At 51.3% G+C, this 27882-nt stretch overlaps 1 protein-coding gene across 5 annotated transcripts in view; it reads left to right on the forward strand.

Annotated features, from left to right (window-relative positions):
* Positions 1–4039, forward strand: part of RNF220 (ring finger protein 220) — a 235369-nt gene extending 231330 nt beyond the window's left edge. For all 5 annotated transcript variants that reach the window (XM_066597999.1, XM_066598000.1, XM_066597997.1 and 2 more), the window contains one exon: positions 955–4039. In XM_066597999.1, the coding sequence (XP_066454096.1) occupies positions 955–1026 (72 nt within the window). In that variant the 3' untranslated portion in view covers positions 1027–4039. The remainder of the gene's footprint in view (positions 1–954) is intronic.
* Positions 4040–27882: the final 23843 nt, after the last annotated feature.

The raw sequence follows: 27882 nt of genomic DNA on the forward strand, positions 1-27882 counted from the left end.
TCATGTGTTCTCCCCCCACCTCTCGGACCCTCAATTTATGAAACCAGTCCTCCCTGCCTGAAATAGCCAGCGACTAATGCAGCCATTAAAACGTAGCCCGAAGACGGCCGTAAAAAAGCCTTGGAACGCCTCGCTGTTTTTGTGTCTTGATCAAAGTGGATGTGTGTAATCTCGTTAAGTCTGCCCTTTAGCCCTTCCAGCGACTCCCCCTCAGCGGTCTCCGGCCCCCTTCACCGCGCAGGGCGCCCCCTTTTTCCTCCATGTTTCCAGCAGTTAAGCGGCTGCAGCTGTATTCTCACGTGTGGCGGAGCGTCCTGCTAAACATATCAGCCCCCCCCGCTCCTCGCACATGAAAGTGAAACGCTCGGATAATAAAACCCTAGAAAAACCCAGTAATTAACGCAGTGGGTGAATGCGAGCAGCGGGACGGACCGCGGGATGATTGTGCGCTCACATCCGCCGTAACAAAGGCTTTCCATCTCGCAATAAACAATGTGGCTTTTAATAGGCGTGAGGGGAGGCGGCGAATCGCTCGCAGAAGGAAAAGCATTTTTATATGTCAGCGATGAAAGGAGCAAATATCTCGCCCCCCAAATAAAACCTGGTCTAGCAGGACAGGTGCGGGCGGTTATGGGGCCACGGAAGGCCGTGGGTGGAGGGCGTGGGCTTCAGCGCCAGAGAAATAATGACTTGTAGAGCCAACCGCGCCGTTGGTGGTCGGACTATCCCAGATCAGATCAATTACAGACGTGCGTAGCGACGGCGCCATCGCTGGCCGCTGCAGGTAGTGGCAGCACTTGTCCTCGGAGTCTCCTGGCCGCCATTGCAGCTCCTGCTGGATTTTAAAACTTTTAGAAACTACATGGATGTAACGTAAGAGTTGGATGGGGGCGGCCATCTTGGTGGGCGGGGCTTTATCTTCTGCAGTGTCCTGACCTTCTGTCTCTCTTGTAGGGGGCGAAGAAGCTGTGCCCGCAGTGTAACACCATCACGTCACCCGGGGACCTGCGGCGCGTCTACTTGTGACTGACCCGCCCTGGTGGGCTCGGAGGCGTCTCGGTGGCGCGGCCCAAGAAGATTTGGAAGCTTCAAAGACGTTTTTAGTTGCAGAGGAGCAAATAAAACTGTAAAGTTAAAGACTTTCTGGACTTGTGTGGCTTCCGGATCTTTCCCTCCCCGTCGGCACTACGGGGGGCGCAGGACCCCTGCGCGGCGCTCTCTACGTTTTCTCTTCTCCCTGTTCCTGCTGCTGATTTTTAATGTTTCTCCGGATTCTCCCAGCGCTGAGGATTGGCCGCCGCGACCCTCGGAGTATAATTATTGTTTACATCACCCTGGACGGCGACCTGTACAGCTGACCCCACTGTGCTTTGATTTTCTCGTCCCCCCCACCCCGTACGGTTTTGTGATTTTATATATTTTTTTTTTTGTAAAAAGCAGGGAAAAGAAGAAAACTGCAAGAAATGCGAAGCACATGTAATATAACGATATGTATAAACTGAAGAGACTCCAGACGTTAGCGAATATCTTCCTTTTCTCAGCGGGGGAGGGGCGGGGTCTTCGTAATTTATTTTTATTTTTTTTTTACATTTTTAGTTTGGAAATCTGTTTCCCCAGCGAATGGCGCAGACCTGGCTGAGTGCGGGATTCTGGGTAGGGAAGGACAGCCATGGCAGCCGGTGGGGGATATCCCCCCTAATGAGCAGCTGTGTGACGGGCTCGGGCTCTGGCAGCGGCGGCTCGTGCCAGTAATCCACTTAATATTTTCCTGCTGCTTCCCTTCCAGAAAAGAGAGGAAACAAAATTCTGTTCTTAGCGCCAATTTGTATGGAAGACGCTGCATTGTGTCCGGCGCCGCGCCGGCACCTCCAAGACGTTTTACATTTCCTGACCCGATATCCGGGGACTCGTTACCAGGATGCGGAAGTAATGGACACATTGACCTCTGACCTGGAGCCTCACATTCGTAGTCCTCGTTTAGCGCTATTCCAGTCGCGGGGACTTCAAAATGGGGGCCAGAAAGGCGACAACGGCAGCTGTGAAAACACCATGGCTGTGTTGTACACTAGGGGGCAGACTTACTGATCCTGTCTGCGCTCAGATCATCGCCACCAAAATCCGTGTCCCGATCGGCAGCCGTTGAAGGGATGCCGCCTGCAGACGTGTGAGCGCACTCTAATATGGAGACTAGACCGTCTCTAAACGCGCCACATTTATCACTGATGCCACATTTTCGCGGCTGATCTCCTCCAGCGAGTTTTGCGCGTTGTGAGACGGGAATACAACCCATTATTTGCAATCATTTTTTCGACATCCGTGCATGTGACGGCCTTCTGCTCGGCGGCGCGGCGTTCTTACGAAATGTGATGGTTCCCAGCCAGAGAAACCAGGTGGCCACAAACATACATGATGTCACAGCTGGAGCCGTTGTGACCTCGTGTATTGTTGTTGGCCATTCCAAGGCCTCGTATCTACAGGATCGCTCGGCTTCTCCTACTGAGAACGATCACATTAGCTCTACTGCCATTACACTCCGAGGCGCCCGCCGCTCGCTCGCGGGGATGCCACTGACTGCTGGGCGATAAATCTGTCCCATTTTAAGACCATCTAGTCTAACTTCATGTTACCTATTAGTTAGCCTTGTTTTGCATAACTTGGCACTTTAGGCCACGCCCCTTTTCCCACAAGGCCACGCTCCTTTGTCAGAGATGTCGGAAAAAGGATCTAAAGTGTCTAAAGGCCTTCTACATGGGCATTTACACAGGAAGACTTGGCGTCGGCTGGCGGGGAGTGAGGGACGTTTACACCGGACGGCGAGCCAACAAGGCTCTTAAAAAAAAAAAAAAGTGAGCGATCCATTACCGCATTCCCACTGAACGATAATCATTGCGTGTAAATGGGCCTTAACAGGCTTTACACAAGTTTACACTGTTTTAGACCAATTTTCGGCGCAGTTGTGAATGGTGATGCTGCCGTTCCTGCGGGAATCTGTGGGACAGAGCGGCCCCCTGTGACCTCGGGCCACAATAGTAGAATCCTCCTATTTTAGGAGCCCCCCCTATCTCGTTCTCGCCTTTCTTTCTGTGTCTATAGATTTATTCTGGCTCATCCCGGCCAGCTGAGCTCCAGGCGGCCGCAGGGCAGTCAGCCGTGCCGCACATTTGCATTGACCCTTCGTTTCCCCGGTACATCATCTACAATTCAGAGCGGCCGCTGCGCACTGGCGAGGGAAGGGTTAACCGTATGAAATGGATTCTATTAGATATGGATTGGAGGCGGCAGGAAATGAATTGGGTTGTTAACATGGTGACCCGCAGGTTGACACGAGTTAGTGACCCGGATCCTGCCAGCTGTCATGGGGGGGGGGGGGAAGAGGGGAGAGATAGAAGTATTGGTGCCAGGAGGGGCGACTCCTGGCCAAGCATCACGTGCCAATAAAAATGTCAAGTTAGAGTTTGCTGTGTCTGTGCGGACTGAAGGTGCTGAAGTGATTTCAGTGGGACCTTAAGGACCTGCATGGCCCGCGGCCGCCGTGCGATGTGCATGCGAAGCTTCCCACTGAAATCAGGGGAAACCCTTCTGATCCGCGGTCGCACAAGAGAATCGGAATCCCACAGAGGTGAGAACTGATTACCTGAAAGCCGCCTCACATCTGCGGGTAAATGGCGCTCGCCGTGTGGGTGGTCTGGTGACTCTAGGAATGTCCAGGCACCCACATCCATGCAGCGTTCACTCTCTGTGCCGCGCTCCGCCCGCCCGCAGCGTTGTGGCCACCGAGGAGTCGGGGATTTTCTAGTATTTATTTTCTACCTTTTTCTGGTCGGCAGTTTGTGGAAACTTGTTGTTTTGTTGGAATAAAATTACAAAAAAAGTTGAAGCTGAAAACTAAAATTACAAAAAAAAAAAAAACAGTTCCCCCAGGAGGCGGCGGAGGCCCCTGCAGTCGTGTTCATGACGTGTGTCCGTGTATATTATATCCTGCGGCTTCTTGTCACCACCATTTGTAAACTACATTTGACATTAAAGAAGTATAAATCTGCGAGTGTCCTGATTACTGCGCCGCGCTCTGTACCCCACGCTCTCCCGCTGCCCATAGAGACTGCGCCGCGCCCTGTACCCCACGCCATACCGCTGCACAGAGACTGCGCCGCGCCCTGTACCCCACGCTCTCCCGCTGCCCATAGAGACTGCGCCGCGCCCTGTACCCCACGCTCTACCGCTGCATGTAGCGACCGTGTCACCCATCCCCATTACTACGCCGCGCTCTGTACCCCACGCTCTCCCGCTGCACGTAGCGACCACATCACCCATCCTCATTACTGCGCAGTGCTCTGTACCCCACGCTCTCCCGCTGCACGTAGCGACCGCGTCACCCATCATAACTGCACCGCGCTCTGTACCTCGCGCTCTGCCGCCGCATGTAGCGACCGCGTCATCCGTCCCCCTTACTGCGCTGCGCTCTGTACCCCACGCTCTATCGCTGCCCGTAGCGACCGCGTCATCCGTCCTTATTACTGCGCCGCGCTCTGTACCCCACGATCTACAGTAGAGCTCCATAGTGTAACCGCTCTTACAGTAGAGCTCCATCGTGTGACCGCTCTTACAGTAGAGAGCTCCATGCTGTAAGCGCGGTCACACTATGGAGCTCTACTGTAAAATCGGTCACAGAATGCAGCCTCTACCGTAAGAGCGGTCACACTATGGAGCCCTACTGTAAGAGCGGTCACACTATGGAGCCTCTACTGTAAGAGCGGTCACACTATGGAGTCTCTACTGTAAGAGCGGTCACACTATGGAGCCTCTACTGTAAAAGCGGTCACACTATGGAGCTCTACTGTAAGAGCGGTCACACTATGGAGCTCTACTGTAAGAGCGGTCACACTATGGAGCTCTACTGTAAGAGCGGTCACACTATGGAGCTCTACTGTAAGAGCGGTCACACTATGGAGCTCTACTGTAAGAGCGGTCACACTATGGAGCCTCTACTGTAAGAGCGGTCACACTATGGAGCCTCTACTGTAAGAGCGGTCACACTCTGGAGCCCCTACTGTAAGAGCGGTCACACTATGGAGCCTCTATTGTAACAGCGGTCACACTATGGAGCCTCTATTGTAAGAGCGGTCACACTATGGAGCCTCTACTGTAAGAGCGGTCACACTATGGAGCCTCTACTGTAAGAGCGGTCACACTATGGAGCCTCTACTGTAAGAGCGGTCACACTATGGAGCCTCTACTGTAAGAGCGGTCACACTATGGAGCCTCTACTGTAAGAGCGGTCACACTATGGAGCCTCTACTGTAAGAGCGGTCACACTATAGAGCCCTACTGTAAGAGCGGTCACACTATGGAGCCTCTACTGTAAGAGCGGTCACACTATGGAGCTCTCTACTATAACAGCGGTCACACTACGGAGCTCTACTGTAAGAGCGGTCACACTATGGAGCCCCTAGTGTAAGAGCGGTCACACTATGGAGCTCTACTGTAAGAGCGGTCACACTATGGAGCCTCTACTGTAAGAGCGGTCACACTATGGAGCCTCTACTGTAAGAGCGGTCACACTATGGAGCCTCTACTGTAAGAGCGGTCACACTATGGAGCCTCTGCTGTAAGAGCGGTCACACTATGGAGCCTCTACTGTAAGACCGGTCACACTATGGAGCCTCTACTGTAAGAGCGGTCACACTGTGGAGCCTCTACTGTAAGAGCGGTCACACTATGGAGTCTCTACTGTAAGAGCGGTCACACTATGGAGCCTCTACTGTAAAAGCGGTCACACTATGGAGCTCTACTGTAAGAGCGGTCACACTATGGAGCTCTACTGTAAGAGCGGTCACACTATGGAGCTCTACTGTAAGAGCGGTCACACTATGGAGCTCTACTGTAAGAGCGGTCACACTATGGAGCCTCTACTGTAAGAGCGGTCACACTATGGAGCCTCTACTGTAAGAGCGGTCACACTCTGGAGCCCCTACTGTAAGAGCGGTCACACTATGGAGCCTCTATTGTAACAGCGGTCACACTATGGAGCCTCTATTGTAAGAGCGGTCACACTATGGAGCCTCTACTGTAAGAGCGGTCACACTATGGAGCCTCTACTGTAAGAGCGGTCACACTATGGAGCCTCTACTGTAAGAGCGGTCACACTATGGAGCCTCTACTGTAAGAGCGGTCACACTATGGAGCCTCTACTGTAAGAGCGGTCACACTATGGAGCCTCTACTGTAAGAGCGGTCACACTATAGAGCCCTACTGTAAGAGCGGTCACACTATGGAGCCTCTACTGTAAGAGCGGTCACACTATGGAGCTCTCTACTATAACAGCGGTCACACTACGGAGCTCTACTGTAAGAGCGGTCACACTATGGAGCCCCTAGTGTAAGAGCGGTCACACTATGGAGCTCTACTGTAAGAGCGGTCACACTATGGAGCCTCTACTGTAAGAGCGGTCACACTATGGAGCCTCTACTGTAAGAGCGGTCACACTATGGAGCCTCTACTGTAAGAGCGGTCACACTATGGAGCCTCTGCTGTAAGAGCGGTCACACTATGGAGCCTCTACTGTAAGACCGGTCACACTATGGAGCCTCTACTGTAAGAGCGGTCACACTGTGGAGCCTCTACTGTAAGAGCGGTCACACTGTGGAGCCTCTACTGTAAGAGCGGTTACACTGTGGAGCCTCAACTGTAAGAGCGGTCACACTATGGAGCCTCAACTGTAAGAGCGGTCACACTATGGAGCCTCTACTGTAAGAGCGGTCACACTATGGAGCCCCTACTGTAAGAGCGGTCACACTGTGGAGCCTCTACTGTAAGAGCGGTTACACTGTGGAGCCTCAACTGTAAGAGCGGTCACACTATGGAGCCTCTACTGTAAGAGCGGTCACACTATGGAGCTCCTCTGTAAGAGCGGTCACACTATGGAGCCTCTACTGTAAGAGCGGTCACACTATGGAGCCTCTACTGTAAGAGCGGTCACACTATGGAGCCTCTACTGTAAGAGCGGTCACACTATGGAGGTCTACTGTAAGAGCGGTCACACTATGGAGCTCCTCTGTAAGAGCGGTCACACTATGGAGCCTCTACTGTAAGAGCGGTCACACTATGGAGCTCCTCTGTAAGAGCGGTCACACTATGGAGCCTCTACTGTAAGAGCGGTCACACTATGGAGGTCTACTGTAAGAGCGGTCACACTATGGAGCTCTACTGTAAGAGCGGTCACACTATGGAGCCTCTACTGTAAGAGCGGTCACACTATGCAGCCTCTACTGTAAGAGCGGTCACACTATGGAGCTCTACTGTAAGAGCGGTCACACTATGGAGCCTCTACTGTAAGAGCGGTCACACTATGGAGCCTCTACTGTAAGAGCGGTCACACTATGGAGCTCTACTGTAAGAGCGGTCACACTATGGAGCCTCTACTATAAGAGCGGTCACACTATGGAGCTCTACTGTAAGAGCGGTCACACTATGGAGCCACTACTGTAAGAGCGGTCACACTATGGAGCTCTTCTGTAAGAGCGGTCACACTATGGAGCCCTACTGTAAGAGCGGTCACACTATGGAGCCTCTACTGTAAGAGCGGTCACACTATGGAGCCTCTGCTGTAAGAGCGGTCACACTATGGAGCCTCTACTGTAAGACCGGTCACACTGTGGAGCCTCTACTGTAAGAGCGGTTACACTATGGAGCCTCAACTGTAAGAGCGGTCACACTATGGAGCCTCAACTGTAAGAGCGGTCACACTATGGAGCCTCTACTGTAAGAGCGGTCACACTATGGAGCTCCTCTGTAAGAGCGGTCACACTATGGAGCCTCTACTGTAAGAGCGGTCACACTATGGAGCCTCTACTGTAAGAGCGGTCACACTATGGAGCCTCTACTGTAAGAGCGGTCACACTATGGAGGTCTACTGTAAGAGCGGTCACACTATGGAGCTCCTCTGTAAGAGCGGTCACACTATGGAGCCTCTACTGTAAGAGCGGTCACACTATGGAGCTCCTCTGTAAGAGCGGTCACACTATGGAGCCTCTACTGTAAGAGCGGTCACACTATGGAGGTCTACTGTAAGAGCGGTCACACTATGGAGCTCTACTGTAAGAGCGGTCACACTATGGAGCCTCTACTGTAAGAGCGGTCACACTATGGAGCCTCTACTGTAAGAGCGGTCACACTATGCAGCCTCTACTGTAAGAGCGGTCACACTATGGAGCCTCTACTGTAAGAGCGGTCACACTATGGAGCCTCTACTGTAAGAGCGGTCACACTATGGAGCTCTACTGTAAGAGCGGTCACACTATGGAGCCTCTACTATAAGAGCGGTCACACTATGGAGCTCTACTGTAAGAGCGGTCACACTATGGAGCCACTACTGTAAGAGCGGTCACACTATGGAGCTCCTCTGTAAGAGCGGTCACACTATGGAGCTCTACTGTAAGAGCGGTCACACTATGGAGCCTCTACTGTAAGAGCGGTCACACTATGGAGCCTCAACTGTAAGAGCGGTCACACTATGGAGCCTCTACTGTAAAAGCGGTCACACTATGGAGTCTCTACTGTAAGAACGGTCACACTATGGAGCCTCAACTGTAAGAGCGGTCACACTATGGAGCCTCTACTGTAAGAGCGGTCACACTATGGAGCCTCTACTGTAAGAGCGGTCACACTATGGAGCCTCTACTGTAAGAGCGGTCACACTATGGAGCCTCTACTGTAAGAGCGGTCACACTATGGAGGTCTACTGTAAGAGCGGTCACACTATGGAGCTCTACTGTAAGAGCGGTCACACTATGGAGCCTCTACTGTAAGAGCGGTCACACTATGGAGCTCCTCTGTAAGAGCGGTCACACTATGGAGCCTCAACTGTAAGAACGGTCACACTATGGAGCCTCAACTGTAAGAGCGGTCACACTATGGAGCTCTACTGTAAGAGCGGTCACACTATGGAGCCTCAACTGTAAGAGCGGTCACACTATGGAGCCTCTACTGTAAGAGCGGTCACACTATGGAGCCTCTACTGTAAGAGCGGTCACACTATGGAGCCTCTACTGTAAGAGCGGTCACACTATGGAGCCTCTACTGTAAGAGCGGTCACACTATGGAGCCTCTACTGTAACAGCGGTCACACTATGGAGCCTCTACTGTAAGAGCGGTCACACTATGGAGCTCTACTGTAAGAGCGGTCACACTATGGAGCCTCAACTGTAAGAGCGGTCACACTATGGAGCCTCTACTGTAAGAGCGGTCACACTATGGAGCTCTACTGTAAGAGCGGTCACACTATGGAGCCTCTACTGTGAGAGCGGTCACACTATGGAGCTCTACTGTAAGAGCGGTCACACTATGGAGCCTCTACTGTAAGAGCGGTCACACTTTGGAGCTCTACTGTAAAAGCGGTCACACTATGGAGCTCTATTGTAAGAGCGGTCACACTATGGAGCTCTACTGTAAGAGCGGTCACACTATGGAGCTCTACTGTAAGAGAGATCACACTATGGAGCTATACTGTAAGAGCGGTCACACTATGGAGCCTCTACTGTAAGAGCGGTCACACTTTGGAGCTCTACTGTAAGAGCGGTCACACTATGGAGCTCTACTCTAAGAGAGATCACACTATGGAGCTATACTGTAAGAGCGGTCACACTATGGAGCTCTACTGTAAGAGCGATCACACTATGGAGCTATACTGTAAGAGCGGTCACACTATGGAGCCTCTATTGTAAGAGCGGTTACACTATGGAGCCTCTACTGTAAGAGCGGTCACACTATGGAGCTTTACTGTAAGAGCGATCACACTATGGAGCTCTACTGTAAGAGCGGTCACAGTATGGAGCCTCTACTGTAAGAGCGGTCACACTATGGAGCCTCTACTGTAAGAGCGGTCACACTATGGAGCTCTACTGTAAGAGCTGTCACACTATGGAGCTCCTCTGTAAGAGCGGTCACACTATGGAGCCTCTACTGTAAGAGCGGTCACACTATGGAGCCTCTACTGTAAGAGCGGTCACACTATGGAGCCTCTACTGTAAGAGCGGTCACACTATGGAGCCCCTACTGTAAGAGCGGTCACACTATGGAGCTCTACTGTAAGAGCGGTCACACTATGGAGCCTCTATTGTAAGAGCGGTTACACTATGGAGCCTCTACTGTAAGAGCGGTCACACTATGGAGCTCTACTGTAAGAGCGGTCACACTATGGAGCCTCTACTGTAAGAGCGGTCACACTATGGAGCCTCTACTGTAACAGCGGTCACACTATGGAGCCTCTACTGTAAGAGCGGTCACACTATGGAGCCTCTACTGTAAGAGCGGTCACACTATGGAGCTATACTGTAAGAGCGGTCACACTATGGAGCCCCTACTGTAAGAGCGGTCACACTATGCAGCCTCTACTGTAAGAGCGGTCACACTATGGAGCCCCTACTGTAAGAGCGGTCACACTATGGAGCCTCTACTATAAGAGCGGTCACACTATGGAGCCTCTATTGTAAGAGCGGTTACACTATGGAGCCCCTACTGTAAGAGCGGTCACACTATGCAGCCTCTACTGTAAGAGCGGTCACACTATGGAGCCCCTACTGTAAGAGCGGTCACACTATGGAGCCCCTACTGTAAGAGCGGTCACACTATGCAGCCTCTACTGTAAGAGCGGTCACACTATGGAGCCCCTACTGTAAGAGCGGTCACACTATGCAGCCTCTACTGTAAGAGCGGTCACACTATGGAGCCCCTACTGTAAGAGCGGTCACACTATGGAGCCTCTACTATAAGAGCGGTCACACTATGGAGCCTCTATTGTAAGAGCGGTTACACTATGGAGCCTCTACTGTAAGAGCGGTCACACTATGGAGGTCTACTGTAAGAGCTGTCACACTATGGAGCTCTATTGTAAGAGCGGTCACACTATGGAGCCTCTACTGTAAGAGCGGTCACACTATGGAGCCTCTACTGTAAGAGCGGTCACACTATGGAGCTCTACTGTAAGAGCGGTCACACTATGGAGCCTCAACTGTAAGAGCGGTCACACTATGGAGCCTCAACTGTAAGAGCGGTTACACTATGGAGCTCTATTGTAAGAGCGGTCACACTATGGAGCCTCTACTGTAAGAGCGGTCACACTATGGAGCTCTACTGTAAGAGCGGTCACACTATAGAGCCTCTACTGTAAGAGCGGTCACACTATGGAGCCTCTACTGTAAGAGCGGTCACACTATGGAGCCTCTGCTGTAAGAGCGGTCACACTATGGAGACTCTACTGTAAGAGCGGTCACACTATGGAGCCTCTACTGTAAGAGCGGTTACACTATGGAGCCTCAACTGTAAGAGCGGTCACACTATGGAGCCTCTACTGTAAGAGCGGTCACACTATGGAGCTCTACTGTAAGAGCGGTCACACTATGGAGCTGTACTGTAAGAGCGGTCACACTATGGAGCCTCTACTGTAAGAGCGGTCACAGTATGGAGCCTCTACTGTAAGAGCAGTCACACTATGGAGCCTCTACTGTAAGAGCGGTCACACTATGGAGCTCTACTGTAAGAGCGGTCACACTATGGAGCTCCTCTGTAAGAGCGGTCACACTATGGAGCCCCTACTGTAAGAGCGGTCACACTATGGAGCCTCTACTGTAAGAGCGGTCACACTATGGAGCCTCTACTGTAAGAGCGGTCACACTATGGAGCTCTACTGTAAGAGCGGTCACACTATGGAGCCTCTACTGTAAGAGCGGTCACAGTATGGAGCCTCTACTGTAAGAGCGGTCACACTATGGAGCCTCTACTGTAAGAGCGGTCACACTATGGAGCTCCTCTGTAAGAGCGGTCACACTATGGAGCCCCTACTGTAAGAGCGGTCACACTATGGAGCCCCTACTGTAAGAGCGGTCACACTATGGAGCCTCTACTGTAAGAGAGGTCACACTATGGAGCCTCTACTGTAAGAGCGGTCACACTATGGAGCTCTACTGTAAGAGCGGTCACACTATGGAGCCTCTACTGTAAGAGCGGTCACACTATGGAGCCTCTACTGTAAGAGCGGTCACACTATGGAGCTCTACTGTAAGAGCGGTCACACTATGGAGCCTATACTGTAAGAGTGGTCAAACTATGGAGCCTCTACTGTAAGAGCGGTCACACTATGAAGCCTCTACTGTAAGAGCGGTCACACTATGGAGCTCTACTGTAAGAGCGGTCACACTATGGAGCCTCTACTGTAAGAGCGGTCACACTATGGAGCCTCTACTGTAAGAGCGGTCACATTATGGAGCCTCTACTGTAAGAGCGGTCACACTATGGAGCTCTACTCTAAGAGCGGTCACACTATGGAGCCTCTAGTGTAAGAGCGGTCACACTATGGAGCCTCTACTGTAAGAGCGGTCACACTTTGGAGCTCTACTGTAAGAGCGGTCACACTATGGAGCCTCTACTGTAAGAGCGGTCACACTATGGAGCCTCTGCTGTAAGAGCGGTCACACTATGGAGCCTCTACTGTAAGAGCGGTCACACTATGGAGCCTCTACTGTAAGAGCGGTCACACTATGGAGCCTCTACTGTAAGAGCGGTCACTCTATGGAGCCTCTACTGTAAGAGCGGTCACACTCTGGAGCCTCTACTGTAAGAGCAGTCTTACTATGGAGCCTCTACTGTAAGAGCGGTCACACTATGGAGCCTCTACTGTAAGAGCGGTCACACTATGGAGCCTCTACTGTAAGAGCGGTCACACTATGGAGCCTCTACTGTAAGAGCGGTCACACTATGGAGCCTCTACTGTAAGAGCGGTCACACTATGGAGCCCCTACTGTAAGAGCGGTCACACTATGGAGCCTCTACTGTAAGAGCGGTCACACTATGGAGCCTCTACTGTAAGAGCGGTCACACTATGGAGCTCTACTGTAAGAGCGGTCACACTATGGAGCTCTACTGTAAGAGCGGTCACACTATGGAGCCTCTACTGTAAGACCGGTCACACTATGGAGCTCTACTGTAAGAGCGGTCACACTATGGAGCTCTACTGTAAGAGCGGTCACACTATGGAGCTCCACTGTAAGAGCGGTCACACTATGGAGCCTCTACTGTAAGAGCGGTCACACTATGGAGCTCTACTGTAAGAGCGGTCACACTATGGAGCTCTACTGTAAGAGCAGTCACACTATGGAGCTCCTCTGTAAGAGCGGTCACACTATGGAGCTCTACTGTAAGAGCGGTCACACTATGGAGCCTCTACTGTAAGAGCGGTCACACTGTGGAGCCTCTACTGAAAGAGCAGTCTTACTACGGAGCCTCTACTGTAAGAGCGGTCACACTATGGAGCCTCTACTGTAAGAGCAGTCTCACTATGGAGCCCCTACTGTAAGAGCGGTCACACTGTGGAGCCTCTACTGTAAGAGCAGTCTTACTATGGAGCCACTACTGTAAGAGCGGTCACACTATGGAGCCCCTACTGTAAGAGCGGTCACACTGTGGAGCCTCTACTGTAAGAGCAGTCTTACTATGGAGCCTCTACTGTAAGAGCGGTCACACTATGGAGCTCTACTGTAAGAGCGGTCACACTATGGAGCGTCTACTGTAAGAGCGGTCACACTATGGAGCCCCTACTGTAAGAGCAGTCTTACTATGGAGTCTCTACTGTAAGAGCGGTCACACTATGGAGCCTCTACTGTAAGAGCGGTCACACTATGTAGCTCTACTGTAAGAGCGGTCACACTATGGAGCCTCTACTGTAAGAGCGGTCACACTATGGAGCCCCTACTGTAAGAGCAGTCTTACTATGGAGTCTCTACTGTAAGAGCGGTCACACTATGGAGCCACTACTGTAAGAGCGGTCAAACTATAGAGTCTCTGCTGTAAGAGCGGTCACACTATGGAGCCTCTACTGTAAGAGCGGTCACACTATGGAGCCTCTACTGTAACAGCGGTCACACTATGGAGCCTCTACTGTAAGAGCGGTCACACTATGGAGCCTCTACTGTAAGAGCGGTCACACTATGGAGCTATACTGTAAGAGCGGTCACACTATGGAGCCCCTACTGTAAGAGCGGTCACACTATGCAGCCTCTACTGTAAGAGCGGTCACACTATGGAGCCCCTACTGTAAGAGCGGTCACACTATGGAGCCTCTACTATAAGAGCGGTCACACTATGGAGCCTCTATTGTAAGAGCGGTTACACTATGGAGCCCCTACTGTAAGAGCGGTCACACTATGCAGCCTCTACTGTAAGAGCGGTCACACTATGGAGCCCCTACTGTAAGAGCGGTCACACTATGGAGCCCCTACTGTAAGAGCGGTCACACTATGCAGCCTCTACTGTAAGAGCGGTCACACTATGGAGCCCCTACTGTAAGAGCGGTCACACTATGCAGCCTCTACTGTAAGAGCGGTCACACTATGGAGCCCCTACTGTAAGAGCGGTCACACTATGGAGCCTCTACTATAAGAGCGGTCACACTATGGAGCCTCTATTGTAAGAGCGGTTACACTATGGAGCCTCTACTGTAAGAGCGGTCACACTATGGAGGTCTACTGTAAGAGCGGTCACACTATGGAGCCTCTACTGTAAGAGCGGTCACACTATGGAGCCTCTACTGTAAGAGCGGTCACACTATGGAGCTCTACTGTAAGAGCGGTCACACTATGGAGCCTCAACTGTAAGAGCGGTCACACTATGGAGCCTCAACTGTAAGAGCGGTTACACTATGGAGCTCTATTGTAAGAGCGGTCACACTATGGAGCCTCTACTGTAAGAGCGGTCACACTATGGAGCTCTACTGTAAGAGCGGTCACACTATAGAGCCTCTACTGTAAGAGCGGTCACACTATGGAGCCTCTACTGTAAGAGCGGTCACACTATGGAGCCTCTGCTGTAAGAGCGGTCACACTATGGAGACTCTACTGTAAGAGCGGTCACACTATGGAGCCTCTACTGTAAGAGCGGTTACACTATGGAGCCTCAACTGTAAGAGCGGTCACACTATGGAGCCTCTACTGTAAGAGCGGTCACACTATGGAGCTCTACTGTAAGAGCGGTCACACTATGGAGCTGTACTGTAAGAGCGGTCACACTATGGAGCCTCTACTGTAAGAGCGGTCACAGTATGGAGCCTCTACTGTAAGAGCAGTCACACTATGGAGCCTCTACTGTAAGAGCGGTCACACTATGGAGCTCTACTGTAAGAGCGGTCACACTATGGAGCTCCTCTGTAAGAGCGGTCACACTATGGAGCTTCTACTGTAAGAGCGGTCACACTATGGAGCCTCTACTGTGAGAGCGGTCACACTATGGAGCTCTACTGTAAGAGCGGTCACACTATGGAGCCTCTACTGTAAGAGCGGTCACACTTTGGAGCTCTACTGTAAAAGCGGTCACACTATGGAGCTCTATTGTAAGAGCGGTCACACTATGGAGCTCTACTGTAAGAGCGGTCACACTATGGAGCTCTACTGTAAGAGAGATCACACTATGGAGCTATACTGTAAGAGCGGTCACACTATGGAGCCTCTACTGTAAGAGCGGTCACACTTTGGAGCTCTACTGTAAGAGCGGTCACACTATGGAGCTCTACTCTAAGAGAGATCACACTATGGAGCTATACTGTAAGAGCGGTCACACTATGGAGCTCTACTGTAAGAGCGATCACACTATGGAGCTATACTGTAAGAGCGGTCACACTATGGAGCCTCTATTGTAAGAGCGGTTACACTATGGAGCCTCTACTGTAAGAGCGGTCACACTATGGAGCTTTACTGTAAGAGCGATCACACTATGGAGCTCTACTGTAAGAGCGGTCACAGTATGGAGCCTCTACTGTAAGAGCGGTCACACTATGGAGCCTCTACTGTAAGAGCGGTCACACTATGGAGCTCTACTGTAAGAGCTGTCACACTATGGAGCTCCTCTGTAAGAGCGGTCACACTATGGAGCCTCTACTGTAAGAGCGGTCACACTATGGAGCCTCTACTGTAAGAGCGGTCACACTATGGAGCCTCTACTGTAAGAGCGGTCACACTATGGAGCCTCTACTGTAAGAGCGGTCACACTATGGAGCCTCTACTGTAAGAGCGGTCACACTATGGAGCTCTACTGTAAGAGCGGTTACACTATGGAGCCTCTACTGTAAGAGCGGTCACACTATGGAGCCCCTACTGTAAGAGCGGTCACACTATGGAGCTCTACTGTAAGAGCGGTCACACTATGGAGCCTCTATTGTAAGAGCGGTTACACTATGGAGCCTCTACTGTAAGAGCGGTCACACTATGGAGCTCTACTGTAAGAGCGGTCACACTATGGAGCTCCTCTGTAAGAGCGGTCACACTATGGAGCCTCTACTGTAACAGCTGTCACACTATGGAGCTCTACTGTAAGAGCGGTCACACTATGGAGCCTCTACTGTAAGAGCGGTCACAGTATGGAGCCTCTACTGTAAGAGCGGTCACACTATGGAGCCTCTACTGTAAGAGCGGTCACACTATGGAGCTCCTCTGTAAGAGCGGTCACACTATGGAGCCCCTACTGTAAGAGCGGTCACACTATGGAGCCCCTACTGTAAGAGCGGTCACACTATGGAGCCTCTACTGTAAGAGAGGTCACACTATGGAGCCTCTACTGTAAGAGCGGTCACACTATGGAGCTCTACTGTAAGAGCGGTCACACTATGGAGCCTCTACTGTAAGAGCGGTCACACTATGGAGCCTCTACTGTAAGAGCGGTCACACTATGGAGCCTCTACTGTAAGAGCGGTCACACTATGGAGCTATACTGTAAGAGCGGTCACACTATGGAGCCCCTACTGTAAGAGCGGTCACACTATGCAGCCTCTACTGTAAGAGCGGTCACACTATGGAGCCCCTACTGTAAGAGCGGTCACACTATGGAGCCTCTACTATAAGAGCGGTCACACTATGGAGCCTCTATTGTAAGAGCGGTTACACTATGGAGCCCCTACTGTAAGAGCGGTCACACTATGCAGCCTCTACTGTAAGAGCGGTCACACTATGGAGCCCCTACTGTAAGAGCGGTCACACTATGGAGCCCCTACTGTAAGAGCGGTCACACTATGCAGCCTCTACTGTAAGAGCGGTCACACTATGGAGCCCCTACTGTAAGAGCGGTCACACTATGCAGCCTCTACTGTAAGAGCGGTCACACTATGGAGCCTCTACTATAAGAGCGGTCACACTATGGAGCCTCTATTGTAAGAGCGGTTACACTATGGAGCCTCTACTGTAAGAGCGGTCACACTATGGAGGTCTACTGTAAGAGCTGTCACACTATGGAGCTCTATTGTAAGAGCGGTCACACTATGGAGCCTCTACTGTAAGAGCGGTCACACTATGGAGCCTCTACTGTAAGAGCGGTCACACTATGGAGCTCTACTGTAAGAGCGGTCACACTATGGAGCCTCAACTGTAAGAGCGGTCACACTATGGAGCCTCAACTGTAAGAGCGGTTACACTATGGAGCTCTATTGTAAGAGCGGTCACACTATGGAGCCTCTACTGTAAGAGCGGTCACACTATGGAGCTCTACTGTAAGAGCGGTCACACTATAGAGCCTCTACTGTAAGAGCGGTCACACTATGGAGCCTCTACTGTAAGAGCGGTCACACTATGGAGCCTCTGCTGTAAGAGCGGTCACACTATGGAGACTCTACTGTAAGAGCGGTCACACTATGGAGCCTCTACTGTAAGAGCGGTTACACTATGGAGCCTCAACTGTAAGAGCGGTCACACTATGGAGCCTCTACTGTAAGAGCGGTCACACTATGGAGCTCTACTGTAAGAGCGGTCACACTATGGAGCTGTACTGTAAGAGCGGTCACACTATGGAGCCTCTACTGTAAGAGCGGTCACAGTATGGAGCCTCTACTGTAAGAGCAGTCACACTATGGAGCCTCTACTGTAAGAGCGGTCACACTATGGAGCTCTACTGTAAGAGCGGTCACACTATGGAGCTCCTCTGTAAGAGCGGTCACACTATGGAGCTTCTACTGTAAGAGCGGTCACACTATGGAGCCTCTACTGTGAGAGCGGTCACACTATGGAGCTCTACTGTAAGAGCGGTCACACTATGGAGCCTCTACTGTAAGAGCGGTCACACTTTGGAGCTCTACTGTAAAAGCGGTCACACTATGGAGCTCTATTGTAAGAGCGGTCACACTATGGAGCTCTACTGTAAGAGCGGTCACACTATGGAGCTATACTGTAAGAGCGGTCACACTATGGAGCCCCTACTGTAAGAGCGGTCACACTATGCAGCCTCTACTGTAAGAGCGGTCACACTATGGAGCCCCTACTGTAAGAGCGGTCACACTATGGAGCCTCTACTATAAGAGCGGTCACACTATGGAGCCTCTATTGTAAGAGCGGTTACACTATGGAGCCCCTACTGTAAGAGCGGTCACACTATGCAGCCTCTACTGTAAGAGCGGTCACACTATGGAGCCCCTACTGTAAGAGCGGTCACACTATGGAGCCCCTACTGTAAGAGCGGTCACACTATGCAGCCTCTACTGTAAGAGCGGTCACACTATGGAGCCCCTACTGTAAGAGCGGTCACACTATGCAGCCTCTACTGTAAGAGCGGTCACACTATGGAGCCTCTACTATAAGAGCGGTCACACTATGGAGCCTCTATTGTAAGAGCGGTTACACTATGGAGCCTCTACTGTAAGAGCTGTCACACTATGGAGCTCTATTGTAAGAGCGGTCACACTATGGAGCCTCTACTGTAAGAGCGGTCACACTATGGAGCCTCTACTGTAAGAGCGGTCACACTATGGAGCTCTACTGTAAGAGCGGTCACACTATGGAGCCTCAACTGTAAGAGCGGTCACACTATGGAGCCTCAACTGTAAGAGCGGTTACACTATGGAGCTCTATTGTAAGAGCGGTCACACTATGGAGCCTCTACTGTAAGAGCGGTCACACTATGGAGCTCTACTGTAAGAGCGGTCACACTATAGAGCCTCTACTGTAAGAGCGGTCACACTATGGAGCCTCTACTGTAAGAGCGGTCACACTATGGAGCCTCTGCTGTAAGAGCGGTCACACTATGGAGACTCTACTGTAAGAGCGGTCACACTATGGAGCCTCTACTGTAAGAGCGGTTACACTATGGAGCCTCAACTGTAAGAGCGGTCACACTATGGAGCCTCTACTGTAAGAGCGGTCACACTATGGAGCTCTACTGTAAGAGCGGTCACACTATGGAGCTGTACTGTAAGAGCGGTCACACTATGGAGCCTCTACTGTAAGAGCGGTCACAGTATGGAGCCTCTACTGTAAGAGCAGTCACACTATGGAGCCTCTACTGTAAGAGCGGTCACACTATGGAGCTCTACTGTAAGAGCGGTCACACTATGGAGCTCCTCTGTAAGAGCGGTCACACTATGGAGCTTCTACTGTAAGAGCGGTCACACTATGGAGCCTCTACTGTGAGAGCGGTCACACTATGGAGCTCTACTGTAAGAGCGGTCACACTATGGAGCCTCTACTGTAAGAGCGGTCACACTTTGGAGCTCTACTGTAAAAGCGGTCACACTATGGAGCTCTATTGTAAGAGCGGTCACACTATGGAGCTCTACTGTAAGAGCGGTCACACTATGGAGCTCTACTGTAAGAGAGATCACACTATGGAGCTATACTGTAAGAGCGGTCACACTATGGAGCCTCTACTGTAAGAGCGGTCACACTTTGGAGCTCTACTGTAAGAGCGGTCACACTATGGAGCTCTACTCTAAGAGAGATCACACTATGGAGCTATACTGTAAGAGCGGTCACACTATGGAGCTCTACTGTAAGAGCGATCACACTATGGAGCTATACTGTAAGAGCGGTCACACTATGGAGCCTCTATTGTAAGAGCGGTTACACTATGGAGCCTCTACTGTAAGAGCGGTCACACTATGGAGCTTTACTGTAAGAGCGATCACACTATGGAGCTCTACTGTAAGAGCGGTCACAGTATGGAGCCTCTACTGTAAGAGCGGTCACACTATGGAGCCTCTACTGTAAGAGCGGTCACACTATGGAGCTCTACTGTAAGAGCTGTCACACTATGGAGCTCCTCTGTAAGAGCGGTCACACTATGGAGCCTCTACTGTAAGAGCGGTCACACTATGGAGCCTCTACTGTAAGAGCGGTCACACTATGGAGCCTCTACTGTAAGAGCGGTCACACTATGGAGCCCCTACTGTAAGAGCGGTCACACTATGGAGCTCTACTGTAAGAGCGGTCACACTATGGAGCCTCTATTGTAAGAGCGGTTACACTATGGAGCCTCTACTGTAAGAGCGGTCACACTATGGAGCTCTACTGTAAGAGCGGTCACACTATGGAGCCTCTACTGTAAGAGCGGTCACACTATGGAGCCTCTACTGTAACAGCGGTCACACTATGGAGCCTCTACTGTAAGAGCGGTCACACTATGGAGCCTCTACTGTAAGAGCGGTCACACTATGGAGCTATACTGTAAGAGCGGTCACACTATGGAGCCCCTACTGTAAGAGCGGTCACACTATGCAGCCTCTACTGTAAGAGCGGTCACACTATGGAGCCCCTACTGTAAGAGCGGTCACACTATGGAGCCTCTACTATAAGAGCGGTCACACTATGGAGCCTCTATTGTAAGAGCGGTTACACTATGGAGCCCCTACTGTAAGAGCGGTCACACTATGCAGCCTCTACTGTAAGAGCGGTCACACTATGGAGCCCCTACTGTAAGAGCGGTCACACTATGGAGCCCCTACTGTAAGAGCGGTCACACTATGCAGCCTCTACTGTAAGAGCGGTCACACTATGGAGCCCCTACTGTAAGAGCGGTCACACTATGCAGCCTCTACTGTAAGAGCGGTCACACTATGGAGCCCCTACTGTAAGAGCGGTCACACTATGGAGCCTCTACTATAAGAGCGGTCACACTATGGAGCCTCTATTGTAAGAGCGGTTACACTATGGAGCCTCTACTGTAAGAGCGGTCACACTATGGAGGTCTACTGTAAGAGCTGTCACACTATGGAGCTCTATTGTAAGAGCGGTCACACTATGGAGCCTCTACTGTAAGAGCGGTCACACTATGGAGCCTCTACTGTAAGAGCGGTCACACTATGGAGCTCTACTGTAAGAGCGGTCACACTATGGAGCCTCAACTGTAAGAGCGGTCACACTATGGAGCCTCAACTGTAAGAGCGGTTACACTATGGAGCTCTATTGTAAGAGCGGTCACACTATGGAGCCTCTACTGTAAGAGCGGTCACACTATGGAGCTCTACTGTAAGAGCGGTCACACTATAGAGCCTCTACTGTAAGAGCGGTCACACTATGGAGCCTCTACTGTAAGAGCGGTCACACTATGGAGCCTCTGCTGTAAGAGCGGTCACACTATGGAGACTCTACTGTAAGAGCGGTCACACTATGGAGCCTCTACTGTAAGAGCGGTTACACTATGGAGCCTCAACTGTAAGAGCGGTCACACTATGGAGCCTCTACTGTAAGAGCGGTCACACTATGGAGCTCTACTGTAAGAGCGGTCACACTATGGAGCTGTACTGTAAGAGCGGTCACACTATGGAGCCTCTACTGTAAGAGCGGTCACAGTATGGAGCCTCTACTGTAAGAGCAGTCACACTATGGAGCCTCTACTGTAAGAGCGGTCACACTATGGAGCTCTACTGTAAGAGCGGTCACACTATGGAGCTCCTCTGTAAGAGCGGTCACACTATGGAGCCCCTACTGTAAGAGCGGTCACACTATGGAGCCTCTACTGTAAGAGCGGTCACACTATGGAGCCTCTACTGTAAGAGCGGTCACACTATGGAGCTCTACTGTAAGAGCGGTCACACTATGGAGCCTCTACTGTAAGAGCGGTCACAGTATGGAGCCTCTACTGTAAGAGCGGTCACACTATGGAGCCTCTACTGTAAGAGCGGTCACACTATGGAGCTCCTCTGTAAGAGCGGTCACACTATGGAGCCCCTACTGTAAGAGCGGTCACACTATGGAGCCCCTACTGTAAGAGCGGTCACACTATGGAGCCTCTACTGTAAGAGAGGTCACACTATGGAGCCTCTACTGTAAGAGCGGTCACACTATGGAGCTCTACTGTAAGAGCGGTCACACTATGGAGCCTCTACTGTAAGAGCGGTCACACTATGGAGCCTCTACTGTAAGAGCGGTCACACTATGGAGCTCTACTGTAAGAGCGGTCACACTATGGAGCCTATACTGTAAGAGTGGTCAAACTATGGAGCCTCTACTGTAAGAGCGGTCACACTATGAAGCCTCTACTGTAAGAGCGGTCACACTATGGAGCTCTACTGTAAGAGCGGTCACACTATGGAGCCTCTACTGTAAGAGCGGTCACACTATGGAGCCTCTACTGTAAGAGCGGTCACATTATGGAGCCTCTACTGTAAGAGCGGTCACACTATGGAGCTCTACTGTAAGAGCGGTCACACTATGGAGCTCTACTCTAAGAGCGGTCACACTATGGAGCCTCTAGTGTAAGAGCGGTCACACTATGGAGCCTCTACTGTAAGAGCGGTCACACTTTGGAGCTCTACTGTAAGAGCGGTCACACTATGGAGCCTCTACTGTAAGAGCGGTCACACTATGGAGCCTCTGCTGTAAGAGCGGTCACACTATGGAGCCTCTACTGTAAGAGCGGTCACACTATGGAGCCTCTACTGTAAGAGCGGTCACACTATGGAGCCTCTACTGTAAGAGCGGTCACTCTATGGAGCCTCTACTGTAAGAGCGGTCACACTCTGGAGCCTCTACTGTAAGAGCAGTCTTACTATGGAGCCTCTACTGTAAGAGCGGTCACACTATGGAGCCTCTACTGTAAGAGCGGTCACACTATGGAGCCTCTACTGTAAGAGCGGTCACACTATGGAGCCTCTACTGTAAGAGCGGTCACACTATGGAGCCTCTACTGTAAGAGCGGTCACACTATGGAGCCCCTACTGTAAGAGCGGTCACACTATGGAGCCTCTACTGTAAGAGCGGTCACACTATGGAGCCTCTACTGTAAGAGCGGTCACACTATGGAGCTCTACTGTAAGAGCGGTCACACTATGGAGCTCTACTGTAAGAGCGGTCACACTATGGAGCCTCTACTGTAAGACCGGTCACACTATGGAGCTCTACTGTAAGAGCGGTCACACTATGGAGCTCTACTGTAAGAGCGGTCACACTATGGAGCTCCACTGTAAGAGCGGTCACACTATGGAGCCTCTACTGTAAGAGCGGTCACACTATGGAGCTCTACTGTAAGAGCGGTCACACTATGGAGCTCTACTGTAAGAGCAGTCACACTATGGAGCTCCTCTGTAAGAGCGGTCACACTATGGAGCTCTACTGTAAGAGCGGTCACACTATGGAGCCTCTACTGTAAGAGCGGTCACACTGTGGAGCCTCTACTGAAAGAGCAGTCTTACTACGGAGCCTCTACTGTAAGAGCGGTCACACTATGGAGCCTCTACTGTAAGAGCAGTCTCACTATGGAGCCCCTACTGTAAGAGCGGTCACACTGTGGAGCCTCTACTGTAAGAGCAGTCTTACTATGGAGCCACTACTGTAAGAGCGGTCACACTATGGAGCCCCTACTGTAAGAGCGGTCACACTGTGGAGCCTCTACTGTAAGAGCAGTCTTACTATGGAGCCTCTACTGTAAGAGCGGTCACACTATGGAGCTCTACTGTAAGAGCGGTCACACTATGGAGCGTCTACTGTAAGAGCGGTCACACTATGGAGCCCCTACTGTAAGAGCAGTCTTACTATGGAGTCTCTACTGTAAGAGCGGTCACACTATGGAGCCTCTACTGTAAGAGCGGTCACACTATGTAGCTCTACTGTAAGAGCGGTCACACTATGGAGCCTCTACTGTAAGAGCGGTCACACTATGGAGCCCCTACTGTAAGAGCAGTCTTACTATGGAGTCTCTACTGTAAGAGCGGTCACACTATGGAGCCACTACTGTAAGAGCGGTCAAACTATAGAGTCTCTGCTGTAAGAGCGGTCACACTATGGAGCCTCTACTGTAAGAGCGGTCACACTATGGAGCCTCTACTGTAAGAGCGATCACACTGTGGAGCCTCTACTGTAAGAGCAGTCTTACTATGGAGTCTCTACTGTAAGAGCGGTCACACTATGGAGCCGCTACTGTAAGAGCGGTCACACTATGGAGCTCTACTGTAAGAGCGGTCACACTATGGAGCTCTACTGTAAGAGCGGTCACACTATGGAGCCCCTACTGTAAGAGCGGTCACACTATGGAGCCTCTACTGTAAGAGCGGTCACACTATGGAGCCTCTACTGTAAGAGCGGTCACACTATGGAGCTCTACTGTAAGAGCGGTCACACTATGGAGCTCTACTGTAAGAGCGGTCACACTATGGAGCCTCTACTGTAAGAGCGGTCACACTATGGAGCCTCTACTGTAAGAGCGGTCACACTATGGAGCTCTACTGTAAGAGCGGTCACACTATGGAGCCTCTACTGTAAGAGCGGTCACACTATGGAGCCTCTACTGTAAGAGCGGTCACACTCTGGAGCCCCTACTGTAAGAGCGGTCACACTATGGAGCCTCTATTGTTAGAGCGGTCACACTATGGAGCCTCTACTGTAAGAGCGGTCACACTCTGGAGCCCCTACTGTAAGAGCGGTCACACTATGGAGCCTCTATTGTTAGAGCGGTCACACTATGGAACTCTACTGTAAGAGCGGTCACACTATGGAGCCTCTACTGTAAGAGCGGTCACACTATGGAGCCTCTACTGTAAGAGCGGTCACACTATGGAGCCTCTACTGTAAGAGCGGTCACACTATGGGGCTCTACTGTAAGAGCTGTCACACTATGGAGCTCTACTGTAAGAGCGGTCACACTATGGAGCTCTACTGTAAGAGCGGTCACACTATGGAGCCTCTACTGTAAGAGCGGTCACACTATGGAGCCCCTACTGTAAGAGCGGTCACACTATGGAGCTCTCTACTGTAAGAGCGGTCACACTTTGGAGCCTCTACTGTAAGAGCGGTCACACTATGGAGCCTCTACTGTAAGAGCGGTCACACTATGGAGCCTCTACTGTAAGAGCGATCACACTATGGAGCCTCTACTGTAAGAGCGGTCACACTATGGAGCCCCTACTGTAAGAGCGGTCACACTATGGAGCTCTCTACTGTAAGAGCGGTCACACTTTGGAGCCTCTACTGTAAGAGCGGTCACAATGTGGAGCCTCTAGTGTAAGAGCGGTCACACTATGGAGCCTCTACTGTAAGAGCGGTCACACTATGGAGCTCTACTGTAAGAGCGGTCACACTATGGAGCCTCTACTGTAAGAGCGGTCACACTATGGAGCCTCTACTGTAAGAGCGGTCACACTATGGAGCCTCTACTGTAAGAGCGGTCACACTATGGAGCCTCTACTGTAAGAGCAGTCTTACTATGGAGCCACTACTGTAAGAGCGGTCACACTATGGAGCCACTACTGTAAGAGCGGTCACACTATGGAGCCTCTACTGTAAGAGCGGTCACACTATGGAGCTGTACTGTAAGAGCGGTCACACTATGGAGCCTCTACTGTAAGAGCGGTCACACTATGGAGCTCTACTGTAAGAGCGGTCACACTATGGAGCCTCTACTGTAAGAGCGGTCACAGTATGGAGCCTCTACTGTAAGAGCGGTCACACTATGGAGCCTCTACTGTAAGAGCGGTCACACTATGGAGCCTCTACTGTAAGAGCAGTCACACTATGGAGCTCTACTGTAAGAGCGGTCACACTATGGAGCTCCTCTGTAAGAGCGGTCACACTATGGAGCCTCTACTGTAAGAGCGGTCACACTATGGAGCCTCTACTGTAAGAGCGGTCACACTATGGAGCTCTACTGTAAGAGCGGTCACACTATGGAGCCTCTACTGTAAGAGCGGTCACAGTATGGAGCCTCTACTGTAAGAGCGGTCACACTATGGAGCCTCTACTGTAAGAGCGGTCACACTATGGAGCTCCTCTGTAAGAGCGGTCACACTATGGAGCCTCTACTGTAAGAGCGGTCACACTATGGAGCCTCTACTGTAAGAGCGGTCACACTATGGAGCCTCTACTGTAAGAGCGGTCACACTATGGAGCCTCTACTGTAAGAGCGGTCACACTATGAAGCCTCTACTGTAAGAGCGGTCACACTATGGAGCTCTACTGTAAGAGCGGTCACACTATGGAGCCTCTACTGTAAGAGCGGTCACACTATGGAGCCTCTACTGTAAGAGCGGTCACATTATGGAGCCTCTACTGTAAGAGCGGTCACACTATGGAGCTCTACTGTAAGAGCGGTCACACTATGGAGCTCTACTGTAAGAGCGGTCACACTATGGAGCCTCTACTGTAAGAGCCGTCACACTTTGGAGCTCTACTGTAAGAGCGGTCACACTATGGAGCCTCTACTGTAAGAGCGGTCACACTATGGAGCCTCTACTGTAAGAGCGGTCACACTATGGAGCTCTACTGTAAGAGCGGTCACACTATGGAGCCTCTACTGTAAGAGCGGTCACTCTATGGAGCCTCTACTGTAAGAGCGGTCACACTATGGAGCCTCTACTGTAAGAGCAGTCTTACTATGGAGCCTCTACTGTAAGAGCGGTCACACTATGGAGCCTCTACTGTAAGAGCGGTCACACTATGGAGCCTCTACTGTAAGAGCGGTCACACTATGGAGCCTCTACTGTAAGAGCGGTCACACTATGGAGCCTCTACTGTAAGAGCGGTCACACTATGGAGCCTCTACTGTAAGACCGGTCACACTATGGAGCTCTACTGTAAGAGCGGTCACACTATGGAGCTCTACTGTAAGAGCGGTCACACTATGGAGCTCTACTGTAAGAGCGGTCACACTATGGAGCTCTACTGTAAGAGCAGTCACACTATGGAGCTCCTCTGTAAGAGGGGTCACACTATGGAGCTCTACTGTAAGAGCGGTCACACTATGGAGCCTCTACTGTAAGAGCGGTCACACTGTGGAGCCTCTACTGAAAGAGCAGTCTTACTACGGAGCCTCTACTGTAAGAGCGGTCACACTATGGAGCCTCTACTGTAAGAGCGGTCTCACTATGGAGCCCCTACTGTAAGAGCGGTCACACTGTGGAGCCTCTACTGTAAGAGCAGTCTTACTATGGAGCCACTACTGTAAGAGCGGTCACACTATGGAGCCCCTACTGTAAGAGCGGTCACACTATGGAGCTCTACTGTAAGAGCGATCACACTGTGGAGCCTCTACTGTAAGAGCGGTCACACTATGGAGCCTCTACTGTAAGAGCGGTCACACTATGGAGCCCCTACTGTAAGAGCAGTCTTACTATGGAGTCTCTACTGTAAGAGCGGTCACACTATGGAGCCTCTACTGTAAGAGCGGTCACACTATGTAGCTCTACTGTAAGAGCGGTCACACTATGGAGCCCCTACTGTAAGAGCAGTCTTACTATGGAGTCTCTACTGTAAGAGCGGTCACACTATGGAGCCACTACTGTAAGAGCGGTCACACTATGGAGCTCTACTGTAAGAGCGGTCACACTATGGAGCTCTACTGTAAGAGCGGTCACACTATGGAGCTCTCTACTGTAAGAGCGGTCACACTATGGAGCCTCTACTGTAAGAGCGGTCACACTATGGAGCTCTACTGTAAGAGCGGTCACACTATGGAGCTCTACTGTAAGAGCGGTCACACTATGGAGCCCCTACTGTAAGAGCGGTCACACTATGGAGCCTCTACTGTAAGAGCGGTCACACTATGGAGCCTCTACTGTAAGAGCGGTCACACTATGGAGCTCTACTGTAAGAGCGGTCACACTATGGAGCTCTACTGTAAGAGCGGTCACACTCTGGAGCCCCTACTGTAAGAGCGGTC

The sequence above is a fragment of the Eleutherodactylus coqui genome, chromosome 3 (genome assembly GCF_035609145.1).
Source record: "Eleutherodactylus coqui strain aEleCoq1 chromosome 3, aEleCoq1.hap1, whole genome shotgun sequence".
In the NCBI taxonomy this organism is placed as follows: Eukaryota; Metazoa; Chordata; class Amphibia; order Anura; family Eleutherodactylidae; genus Eleutherodactylus; species Eleutherodactylus coqui.